General features: G+C 46.1%; 1 protein-coding gene across 1 annotated transcript in view; it reads left to right on the plus strand.

Annotated features, from left to right (window-relative positions):
* Positions 1 to 1,053: 1,053 nt before the first annotated feature.
* LOC146349894 (uncharacterized) overlaps positions 1,054 to 12,305 on the plus strand; it is a 28,680-nt gene continuing 17,428 nt past the window's right edge. Inside the window, 5 exon segments of the mRNA XM_084845498.1 lie at positions 1,054 to 1,149; positions 1,555 to 2,319; positions 2,668 to 3,615; positions 3,617 to 4,018; positions 4,021 to 5,472. Coding sequence (XP_084701624.1) covers positions 1,054 to 1,149; positions 1,555 to 2,319; positions 2,668 to 3,615; positions 3,617 to 4,018; positions 4,021 to 5,472 — 3,663 coding nt within the window.

A 12,305-nucleotide genomic window follows, 5' to 3' on the forward strand; every position in this document is an offset into this window, starting at 1 on the left:
GGGCTCTGAGCCAGACAGGTGGCATTTGCCTGCTCTTTTTCACCGCAGCAGGAGGGAGACCTCGGCGCACATTTTCCCTTCTTGGCGCCACCAACCTTTTTGTTGGGTGAACAGGAGACCGCTTGCGCCGGGATCTCCTGAACAGCTGTGAGCATCAAGGGAACCAGCGAGCGGAGAAAGGAATTTGAGCCCTGCCTGTATCGCAGCTGCAATTGAGTTGAAACCCACATTGGAAGCCTTCAGGAGAAAGGCAAGTATATAGGGTAGAAAGTGGGCCCCGCCTTTAGGGAGAAAGGCCACTGGGCAGAAAAAAGAGGGCCCCACCTTAAGAAAAAGGTCAGTGTTGGTAGAACCTACTCCTTGCGGGTAGAAGGGGGGCCTGATCACACCCCCGAGCGGGCACCAGTACTCAGCACGGACAGGACTCAGCAGGAAGCTGAGGAAGCTGGGGAAGCCGTTTTTCCGCTCTAGTGAAAAGTGGGAAAAGTGGGTGGCAGGGACATATGAATGCAGTGGAGAGATTGATGACTGTGTGAGTGGCTGCTGCGGTTTCTGACGCATACTGTTGACGGTCCGGGTGCCCAGGCCAGTAGCAAAGTGCGTGGTGTGAAATTCCTTTTGTGTCAGCCAGTGAGACCCCTTACTCACTGACCAATCCCCTTCCCTCTTTGTGTCTGTCTCCATCTTAAGAGGGAGGCTATGGGAGGTGGGGGAAGCAAATCTTGCACCCCCTTGGGATGTATGTTGAAAATTTTTAAAAAAGGTTTCAGTGGAGATTATGGTGACCCCCCCATGAATCCTCAATGGTTGCGTACCTTGTGTGAAGTAGAGTGGCCGTCTTTTGGTGTAGGGTGGCCTACTGAAGGCTCTTTGGACCCCAGTACAATTAGCCGTGTGTATGCCATCATAGTTGGGGAACCTGGGCACCCTGACCAATTTCCCTATATCGATTCGTGGGATTCTGTGGTCCGCACTTCTCCTCCGTGGCTTAGGAAATGTTTAGAAACTCAGGCCAAGGTTTTGGTGCTTAGAAAAGAAAAATTAGCCAAAAAGATGCAACCAGTGTTAGAAGCCCCGCGTGAAGATCTGACAGAGCTAACGGCGTTACCACCCACCTACGCCCCGCTCCCACCGCGGGCCCATGTTACTGTGAGGCCGCCACGACAGGACTTAGATCCGCAGGCCCCAGTGGCTCCTGAGCCCATGTCATCTCCTCAGGCCCCCCGCAGAGGCATTGCCCCTCGCTTTGACTTAGAGCTGTCACCATCAGTTTCAAGCCCCACAGGCAGTAATTCACCGATCTCAGCTATGGTCCTTAACTCCCATATGTTGCCTGCCGAGACTTCCATGTCTACCGGATCGGGGGGTTCCCCCCTTACACCCCAATCAGCATTAATTAAGGAAACTGAGGAATTAAAGCATTGGGCAGATGATTTAGCAAAATCGGCGGTAACCCTTAAAAAATTGTGTTCCCACAAAACAAGAGAGGAGGCAAGTTCATCTACTACTCATCAGTCAGAGAATGAAGCACGGCCTCTGTTTCCTCTGAGGCAGGTCACCCAGATGATGCACAACCCGGATCCCGAAGCGGCACAGCATTATATCCCCGTCCAGGCGTATACTTATGCCCCCTTTACAACTTCAGACCTATTGAATTGGAAAACCCAGTATGCCTCATATACCACAAAGCCTCATGAGCTAGTGGAGCTGTGCTCCAGCATTATGGCCTCACACATGCCCAATTGGCAAGATTGCCAACAGCTGCTTCTAACGTTGTTTACCATGGAAGAGAGGCGACGAATCCATCAGCAAGTGGAACGTATTGCCCTGGAAAGAGCCCCAGAAAATCATGTAAATCCCCAGGGGTGGATGAGAGAGAGAGTGCCCTTAGCAAATCCCAATTGGGATCCCAACACACCGGCAGGCTTAGAGCGCATCACTCAATACCAAACCTTGTTGTTACAAGCCATGAGAGCGGGAATGAAAAAGTCTATTAATATGACTAAAGTCTCCGAAGTGCTGCAGGGTGCGACCGAGGCCCCTGGAGAATATTTGGAGCACCTCTTGGATGCATATCGCCAGTATACCCCCCTCGACCCCGAAGCCCAAAGTAACATGAAGGTGGTCAACATGGCCTTTGTTGCCCAGAGTTATAAAGACATCAGGAAAAAGCTACAAAAGTTGAGTGGTTTTGCAGGGAAAAATTTGACAGAACTTTTGGAAGTTGCTCAGAAAGTTTATGTGAATAGGGATCAAGAAGAAAAGAAAGAAAAGGAGAAGAGAATGGTCAGAAAGGCGGAACTGCTCGTGGCAGCGCTAGTGGGACCGCAAGACGGAGAAAGCAGAGGCAGAGGCCAAAGAGGACGTGGACGAGGAAGAGAGAGAGGAGGAAGAAGAGAATTTTTGAGAAGGAATCAGTGTGCCCAGTGTGGACAAGATGGGCATTGGTGGCGTGAGTGTCAAGGTGGAACCAATCAGACATATCAAGAAGAAAATAGAGGGGGCTACCACGGACGAGGAAGGGGACAGCCAAGCTGGCAACCAAACAATTGGCAGATACAAGGAGAATCAACCAAAAGATATGAGATAAATCCCTTCACAGGGATGGCTGCGACAGAAAGTCTCGAATAGGACAGACCGGGCCCCCTTAATCTTGGCCCCGGGGAGCCCTTGGTCACTGCCACTGTGGGGGGCCAAAATATCAATTTCATGATAGACACTGGAGCAGCCTCCTCTGTAATAACCTACCCAGTGGCACCCCTCACCCATCAAAAAGTACGGGTGGTGGGAGCGACTGGTGTAGTGGAAGAAAGGCATTTGTTGCAACAGAGGACTTGTCGACTCGGGAGTCACATAGTAGAGCATCAGTTTTTATATCTGCCCGAGTGTCCAATGCCATTATTAGGGCGTGATTTGTTGTCAAAGTTAAGGGCCCAAATATCCTTTGAAGAAGATGGAACAGCTGTTGTGGCCTTTCGACGGCCCCAGAAGGGTAAGCTCCTAACACTCACCTACCCACAAGAAGAAGAGTGGAGACTACATTGGACCATGCCAGTACTTGATGAAGAGCCGTGGCGAGCCTTTCAGGTGCCTGGGGTGTGGGCTGAAGATAACCCACCAGGAATGGCTAGATGTGTGCCCCCGGTTGTGGTCGAATTAAAACCAGGAGCAATACCAGTGCATGTACGACAGTATCCACTACCGCGCCGAGCGATACTAGGAATCCAGAAGCACCTAGACCGTCTGTTGAAACATGGGATACTCCGAGAATGTCAGTCACCCTGGAACACACCCCTCCTACCAGTAAAGAAGCCCGGCACAGACAACTACTGTCCGGTGCAAGACCTGAGGCTGGTCAACCAAGCAACCGTGACAATACACCCAGTCGTTCCCAACCCTTATGTTCTGTTAGGATTAATTCCAGCTGAAGCTACTCATTTTACTATTCTGGACCTGAAAGATGCTTTCTTTTGCATCCGACTAGTGCCTAAGAGCCAAGCCATCTTCGCATTTCAGTGGGAAGACCAATTAACAGGGAGAAAGACCCAACTGACCTGGTCCCGTTTACCCCAAGGTTTCAAGAATTCTCCGACACTGTTTGGAACTGCCCTAAGGTCAAGACCTCCAAAACTTTCGTTCTGAGCCAGGTAAAAGAATTTTGTTACCGTACGTAGATGATTTGTTTCTGGCAGCATCGTCAGAATCTGAATGCTGGCAAGGCACTCAAGAACTGTTACAACTCCTGTGGGAATGTGGATACAAGGTTTCCCGGAAAAAGGCGCAACTATGTAAGACCCAGGTGCGATATCTAGGGTTCATAGTGTCTCAGCACCAGCGAGAATTGGGTCCCGAACAAAAAGAGACTGTGTGTGCCTTGCCTGAGCCAGCCAATAGGAAGCAGGTGCGAGAGTTTTTGGGGGCTGCCGGGTTCTGTAGAATTTGGATTCCCAACTTCGCTGTAATGAGTAAGCCTTTGTATGAGGCCACTAAGGGTCCAGAGACGGCACCGTTTCAATGGGAAGAGCCCCAAAGAACATCAAAACAGCACTACTCCAAGCGCCAGCTCTAGGACTTCCTGATGTGACTAAGCCCTTCCTGTTGTATGTACATGAGCGAGACAACGTGGCCGTAGGAGTACTAACACAGCAGCTAGGCTCTTCGCAGCGACCTGTTGCATATTTATCCAAACAATTAGACCCGGTTGCCAAAGGCTGGCCAGCATGCCTTAAAGCCATTGCAGCAACAGCTCTCTTGGTCCAAGAAGCCGATAAGTTGTCAATGGGACAAGAGCTAACTCTCCGAGTTCCACATGCAGTACTCACCTTGATGGAGTACAAAGGAAATTATTGGTTCACTAACGAGCGCATGACCAAGTACCAAGCTATGCTCTGTGAGAACCCGCGAATCAAGTTAGAAGTGTCATCAAACTTAAATCCAGCCACGTTGCTGCCGATGGAACCAGGAAATCAACCCGAACACAATTGTATCGAAACTATGGATGAAGTTTACTCCAGCCATCCAGACTTGCGTGTTAGCCCATGGACACACCCAGATATCACCTATTTTACTGATGGAAGCAGTTTTGTCCAAGATGGAAAGAGGTACGCCGGCTATGCAGTAGTAACTAGAGACAAAGTCATAGAGGCCAACTCCTTGCCTATAGGAACCTCAGCCCAAAGAGCGGAATTAGTTGCTTTCATCCGAGCTCTAACTCTGGCCGCTGGACTCACTGTCAATATTTACACAGACTCTAAGTATGCCTTCACTACCCTCCACGCCCATGGAGCATTGTACCGTGAAAAGGGGTTAATAAACTCAGTTGGCCAAAGTCTCAAAAATGTAACAGAAATATCAGCCTTATTAGATGCTGTGTGGCACCCCAAACAAGTAGTGGTAATGCATTGTCGAGGACATCAGAAGGGAACCAGTGATGTAGCAAAAGGAAATGGATGGGCAGATCAAGTGTCAAAGCACGCTGCCCTCCAAGGTGAACAAAATAAAGAAAAAGAAGAGATGGCAGTTGTAATGACTCCGTTGTTCCAGGTTAACTTGACAGATGTGTGTCCAGCATATACTCCTGAAGAAGATCAGATGGCTGTTAATTCCCTCCAAGCCAAAAAGACGGCCCAGAAGTGGTGGGAGCTGCCAGATGGACGGATCTATGTGCCTCATCGGCTAGCCTGGAGCATCGTGCAGACAGCACATAAAGCTACTCATCTTGGAAAGAGCGCCCTGGCAGCACTGCTGCAAAAACAAGTTTACATCAACAGCATACACAGCCTTGTTAATTCAGCATCTGTGCGGTGTGTAGAATGTTCCAGAAATAATCCAAGGCAAGGAAAAGGGCCTCCACCAGGAATTCAGCAAAATGGTTCTCTTCCTTTTGAGGCCTTAGTAGTTGACTTCATCGACATGCCCAGAGCAGGATATTACCACCACCTATTAGTGTTTGTGTGTTCTTACACCAAGTGGGTAGAAGCCTATCCCACCCGGACTGAAAAAGCGAGAGAAGTTAAAAGCCCTAATGAAAGATATTATCCCCAGACATGGGTTACCTCTGTTTATTGGATCCGATAACGGCCCTGCCTTTATCGACAAAGTGTTGCAAGAAATTAACCGTTTACTCGGCATCCAATGGAAACTCCATTGTACTTACCGTCCACAAAGTTCTGGACAGGTAGAGAGGATGAATCGAACCCTCAAGACCCACTTAGCCAAGTTGTGTCAAGAAACCAAGAAAAAATGGATAGAAATATTGCCCTTAGCTCTGTTCAGAATTCGCTGTACCCCTCACAAAACTACTGGTTTGTCCCCATTTGAACTAATGTACGGTAGGCCTCCTCAGATCTTGATTGGATTGAGGGGAGACCTGCAAGAATTGGCAAATGTCAGTTTAAGACAAGAAATTCAGGCACTGGGCAAGGTTCTCCAATCCCAGCGCCGGTTTGTCTTGGAAAACAGACCCCCAATTCCCATTACAGAAGTTCATCCTTTCCAGCCAGGAGACGAAGTGTGGATAAAAGAATGGAAGGATGACCCTCTGACTCCCAGATGGAGAGGACCAAACACGGTTCTACTTTCCACCCCTACAGCTGTGAAAGTAGCCGGAGTTAAGCCCTGGATACACTGGACGCGAGTCAAGAGGGCAAGGGAGGGGGAGTGGGCGGTAAACAGAAATCTTGAAAATCCTTTAAAAATCATTCTAAAAAAACAGTAAGAAGATTCAGACTAGACCTTACTGTGGACACACTGGGAAACTGTCCACCCAGCGTACGGTCAGATCTGCAACTGGAGAATTGAAGAAGGGGACTAGACCCTACTGCGGCTAGCCAGGTGAATAGCTGCCCAGCGTACGGTCAGATCTCAAAAGAAGATTAAGTATGTATGCTGTCAAGTTAATAAAATTAATAGTATTGAATTATGCTTTCTTAATAAAATGTGAGAAAGGGGGGCCCGAGAGTCTGCCCCAGCAGTTTGGTGAAAATTATTGGCTCCATTTAGCCAACATTACTGGAACCAATCATTTTTGCCTGCCAAAAAACATACCCACCAGTAAGCTCATTCCTACTTGTTTAATACCTGTCTGTAATCATCCTGAAAAAATTAAGAAGGATACCATGTTAAAAGTTTATAGAATAAGTTTAACTTATTCCCAAAATGCTGATTGGGGTGTAGTTTCAAAAACCTTACCCCCTGCAGAATTTTATCTAAACACCCCCATTGTTGCTGCCACAAATGCTACGTGTGCTCAAATGATCAATTGTCAAAAATATGCAAAAAAATGTAAAACTATCCCTGGCTCCCCCTTCCATTGTAATGAAATTCAAAATATATCCTATAATGAAGCCCATATACTTTTGCCCAATGGGTGGTTTTGGACCTGTGGTTCCCGTACCTGGTCATTTATTCCGGCCAACTTATCCAACAGCCAACCATGTTGCCTCAGTCGCCTAGCACCATTTCTTCCCCCCTGGCCAACTAAAAAAAGGATTACAAAATGGCAGCGCCGGGTACTCCAGCTAACCGAAAGTTGCAATAGCCACTTGCAACTTTATTCAGATTCAGAAAAATTGGCGTTGGCAGTCTCATTAGTTGGAGTTCCAGGTCTAGCATTAGCCGATGGTTTAGAAATTAATCGGCTAGCTTGTGCCATGGCCAAAAGTATAAATGCCACCTCACAAGCACTGACCCTACTAAATAAAGAGTTTCATGACCTAAGGGGTGCCGTTTTAGAAAATAGAGCTGGAATAGATTACCTCTACCTCCTCCATCATCTGGGCTGTGAGACACACCAAGAGCTTTGTTGTTTTAACCTGACTGATAACAGCAATGCTATAGGCAGACAGATGAACAAATTGCACCAAATAGTCAACGATATCAAAATAGGGCACCATGATTGGCTCGATTGGTTGACCTCTTGCCTTCCAGATCTCAGTTGGCTCAAAGCATTATTTGTTTTGGTTCTACCAGTAGCATTAATGGGAGTACTGTTATGTTTTTGTGCCCCGTGGATAATACGTTGCTTAACTAATCTGTTTACTGTCTTGACCACAAAGACTGCCCCCAGCTATGCTCTAATGGCTCAGCAAGATGTTAGATAAAGAAAAGTAAAATGCTATGCAAATCTCGCAATATGCTCATTTTGCTAATTACATTTTTAGCTCAGGTAATCAAATGCTATAATTGTAATAAAATTATGCGTTTAAGGGGGGAGTGTAGCAGCCATATTAAGGGGTCAGACTAAGTGGCCTCATGTTCTTGCTGAGCTAGCATAGTTTGGTAGCGGGACAGCAGAATTAAACTTCTCCTGTCAGCAAGGGGGGATTGCATAACATAGTCATGAGTTCTGTTTCTTTGCTTATTGCAGCAACTGTATCTCAGTTCTTTACATAGAATGCCCTATAACCCATTTCCTGTACTGTAAACAACTGTGCTAACTGTATAACCACAAGAGAGGGGGTGGGAGAAAGAGTCGCTAGTGTGTCATCAACTCTATAAAAGTAATGTGTGGCAATGCTTCGGGGCTTCTGGCTCTTTGGAAGAGATTCCAGCCTTAAGCCCGCGCGTTAATAAAGAAGTACTCATTTTCCTGCACTCCGTGGTCTCTCTGACTCTGATTTCTGCTACAGCTCCACTTGGTGGTATCATTTGTTCCCACATGAATGAGAAGAAAGGGATACCTGTCAGTGGGCTTTATGATTGTAGACAACCCTTCAGTCATGTCTCTAATCTGTCCTCCTGGGAGATAGCATACCTGGCGAGTCCATGGCTCTTTGCGACATACTTGGGTTCCAATCCCATGCAGCAAGGAGTCTCCCGCGACTACTACTATTCTCTTCTTGTTGTTGTAGGCCTTAGTTTCATTGCCTCTGCTTGACTGACTTTCAGCCTCTTGATTGCTCTCATGTGGGGTCCCTTGTAATTCTTCTCTGCAGGCTGTCCTTCAGTCTCATCCTCAAGTACCTGAAAATGGTTCCACTGCTTCCACTGGTGCAGACTGGCTTCTAGTCCTTCTGCTCTTAACTGTCACCCTTTTCCACAGATTATCCTGTACTTCATTTTTCCTCGCCTCAGCATTTTCCTTTTCTGCCTCAGCTTGCTGTTGCTCTTCAAGCTTCTGTTCTTCACTTTGCTGCCGTAGTTCCACCGTTCTGTCCAAGAACTCCTTGTCTTCTCTTATTCCCTGGAGGGTTGACACTTGCTGCTCCAGTCTTCTTACCTTTTCTTCCAACAGTGTAATCAACTTGTTGCACATGTAGGCCATGTTGATCTCAGGCAAGAAAGCAAACATTGCACACACCTTGCAGGTCACCAGCACTGGAGAGTCTTTTCCTTCCATAATCTCTATTCCTTTTATGTTTCTAGCTTTCTTATGGTACAGGGATAGCCTGTGCTTTGTCCTCTGTTCACTGGGGGTTAACCACAGCATCCCACTAACATGGACGTGTGTGTTACAAGAAAAGAAATTGAAAACAAAATTTGTTAGGGACCACCCCCTTGACCTCCTCCGCTGAACTCTTGTTTGCTCTCCCTGTTCGCGTGCTCTGATCGCTCGCTTGCTGGGAGCTTGCTTGCTTGCTTGTATAGCCCCTTGCTTGCTTGTATTTTCTATGCATGATATGGATTTTGGAAAAGTCTCAGGAGTGACACACAAAATTGAGTTCACAATGAATATGCCTTTTAAAGAACAGACTAGAAGGGTATCACCTTCTGATTTTGAAGATCTGCGTCAACATTTGAGTGAATTAGTAGCATTGGGTGTGATTGAAGAAATGTGCAGCCCATACGCCTCACCAGTGGTGCTGGTGTGTAAGAAAACTGGAGCACTTAGAATAGTGGTAGATTATAGAAAGCTTAACAGCATGGCTCAAAAAGATGTTCTGCCACAAATTGAAAGATCCACTGCCTCGAATTGAAGAAACATTTGCATTGTTGGCAGGAGCAAAGTGGTTCTCCGTATTGGACCCCAAAATTAGATATGATCAGATAATAGTCGAGCCAAGTGATTGGCCCAAAACAGCCTTCACCAAACATTTGGAAATTGGCAGTTCAAAAAGATGCCACAAGGACTAACAAAAGACCCAGCTACCTTCCAGAGGATGATGGAGCATGGCATGCATGGCATGCGTCTAACTGAGACAGTAACTTTTTTTAGGTGATCTGATTATTTTCTCAGCCACTCATGAGGAACATGAAGAGCATCTCTTGAAAGTTCTGAAAATGACTACAAGAATATGGATTGAAGTTGGCACCTTCAAAGTGTAAACTGTTTCAAATTTCTGTAAAATATTTGGGACATGTGATTTCTCAAGATGGAGTTCACCCAGATAAAGAGAAAACTGATGCTATTACAATGTGGCCAATGCCAACTGCTATAAAATAATTGCGCAGAGTTTTAGGATTTGCTGGATATTACTGAAGGTTTATTCTCCTATTGCAAAACCTTTGAATTCCTTTCTTACTGGGGGTGGAAAAGGGAGGAAATGGGATAGAAGACAAACCCTTGCTGGTAGATGGGATGAAAATTCTCAAAATGCTTTTGAGAGTTTAAAATTGAAACTCACCACTGCACTACTTCTTGGATTTGCTGATTGGAAACTTCTATATATTCTTCACAGTGATGCAAGTTTCATTGGGCTAGGAGCTGCCCTGTACCAGGTACAGAATGGAAAACCTCGAGTCATTGCTTATGCTAGCAGAGGACTGAGTTCTAGTGAATGCAATTATCCAGTTCATAAATTAGAATTTCTTGCCTTAAAGTGGGCCGTTTATGATAAATTTCATGATTTTTATATGGTGCAGAATTTAGAGTGATGACAGACAACAATCCAATGACATATGTGCTGAAGACTGCAAAAATGGATGCAGGTGGTCACAGGTGGGTGGCAGCTTTGTCACTGTACAACTTTTATATTGTCTGAAAATCTGGAAGAGCAAATGTAGATGCAGATGCACTGTCAAGAAGGCCACATGAAGTTATACTAGATGACAAGGAAAATCTGAAACAACACGAGCGTGCTGCTAGAATGCTTTCTCGAGCTCAGCCTAACCCCGAAGAGTAGAGTATTTGGAACAATGAAGTCTGTAAGGCAATTATGTAAACTCATGAAGTACAGATAGGTGCTGAATCAAATAATTCTGGGGAGGAAGTACTAACATCTAGAAGGGTTAGCAGAGCACTGCTATATGACAAAGACAGCATACCAACATCCTTTGAGAATCCAGACCTTTGGCCTGAAAGACCAGATCCCTCCAATTTTCGCCCTTTACATTGGAAGCAGTTATAGAGACATGACAGATATATTGTTCGTGTGATTCATTTCTTGGAAACTAGACCCTATTGAACATGTTGGGAACACTAAAAGACCAGAAGAAAATTAACTGGAAGTTGTTAATAACAGAAAAGGAGATGCCACCCCTGAGTATGTGGGAGAGGACTCCTGCTTTCAAGCTACTGAAAAACTTAGCCTGAAAATTAGGAGTCTTGTAGAAGATGTCTAAATATTGCACCTTATATACTTCAGCTCTCTCTCTTGACTTCTTTTCTACTCCTGTTTATCTAGTGTGGAGATGTATATTCACCTTTTCATCTCTCTCTCCTCTACCAACAGTGGGCTGGTTCACATACATGAGTAAATTTCTCTGCTCACACCCAAAATAAAGAGATGAGACACAGTAACTGAGTGAACCAGGGCCGCCACTTTATTCATTTTAGACCATTAGGTCAGCCTGCCCCAACCTGGTGCCCTCCAGATAGTTTGGGTTTCAATTCCCATTCGCCCCAACCAGCATGACCAAAGGTCAGGAATCCTGGGAACTGTATTCTAAAACATCCTGGATATTGAAGTCCAAAACATCTGGAAGGCACCAGGTTGGGGAAGGCTGAATTAGATCTTCAGTGAAACGTAACAGCTGTATGGGAAGTAATGAGGCAGGAGCCATGCTGTGCCCTTCTCTACACCTCTTTGGTTAAGGGCAAGCTAGAATAGGGATGTTGCAGGCATCCTGCTGGGGCTTGAGGCCTGGCAAGAAATTGCTGGCTCAGCCCCCCAGACGCCAGTCTGCGGATCACTGTGATTGTCTGGCTCAGCGTGCTCTGAGCCAGGCAAGTGCAGCGATTAGGGATGTACGGACTGTGCAAAATCTGCTATGTCTGAGTTTTGTGGATTGTCAGGCTCCTTTTGGTCCATCGTCCGCTCACAGATGGATGCAATTTTTTTGTCATGCAGAAAAATACGCAAATAATTACGTAAGAGGTTTTGTAACAATTTACATAATTTACCTTAGCACGTAACATTTAATTCCATTCCCCCAATTCCATTTAACTTTTCCTCTGCAGAAACGTGCGTATTTTCCTGCAAATAAATATGTGTAAATTTTGGGAAAGTTAAAAAAACATCCACAAGTCCACAGACTCTGCATGCCTCTGCAAGTCGGATTCTTAGAAATCCGAGCTCATTTTAGTTTGTCTCAAATTTCTTCATCATCCCTAGCGGCAATCCCCGATCCTTCGCCAAGCCGCAAAATGGTGGCTCTTCCTTTCTTGTAAATTCCCATTTGCAAATGATTTACAAAAAAGGTCAAGCTACCATTTTTATGTAAAATGGTAGCTTGGCAAGGGATCTAGAAGCTGCGCACCAGTCACTGAGTACCTGTGCAGTGGCCAGTGGCTTGCTGCATATCGCAAGCAGAGATAGGCAGCTAGTGGGGTCCTGGCACATGACATGCAGTGCGCGGCATGGGACCTGGTGAGTTAGTCCATCCCTAAGCCCAAATGGGAGCAGTACATTACCCACCCCCACTGG

Source organism: Heloderma suspectum, chromosome 3, assembly GCF_057233095.1.
Source record: "Heloderma suspectum isolate Gila_16-S chromosome 3, 16-S_ref, whole genome shotgun sequence".
Classification (NCBI taxonomy): Eukaryota; Metazoa; Chordata; class Lepidosauria; order Squamata; family Helodermatidae; genus Heloderma; species Heloderma suspectum.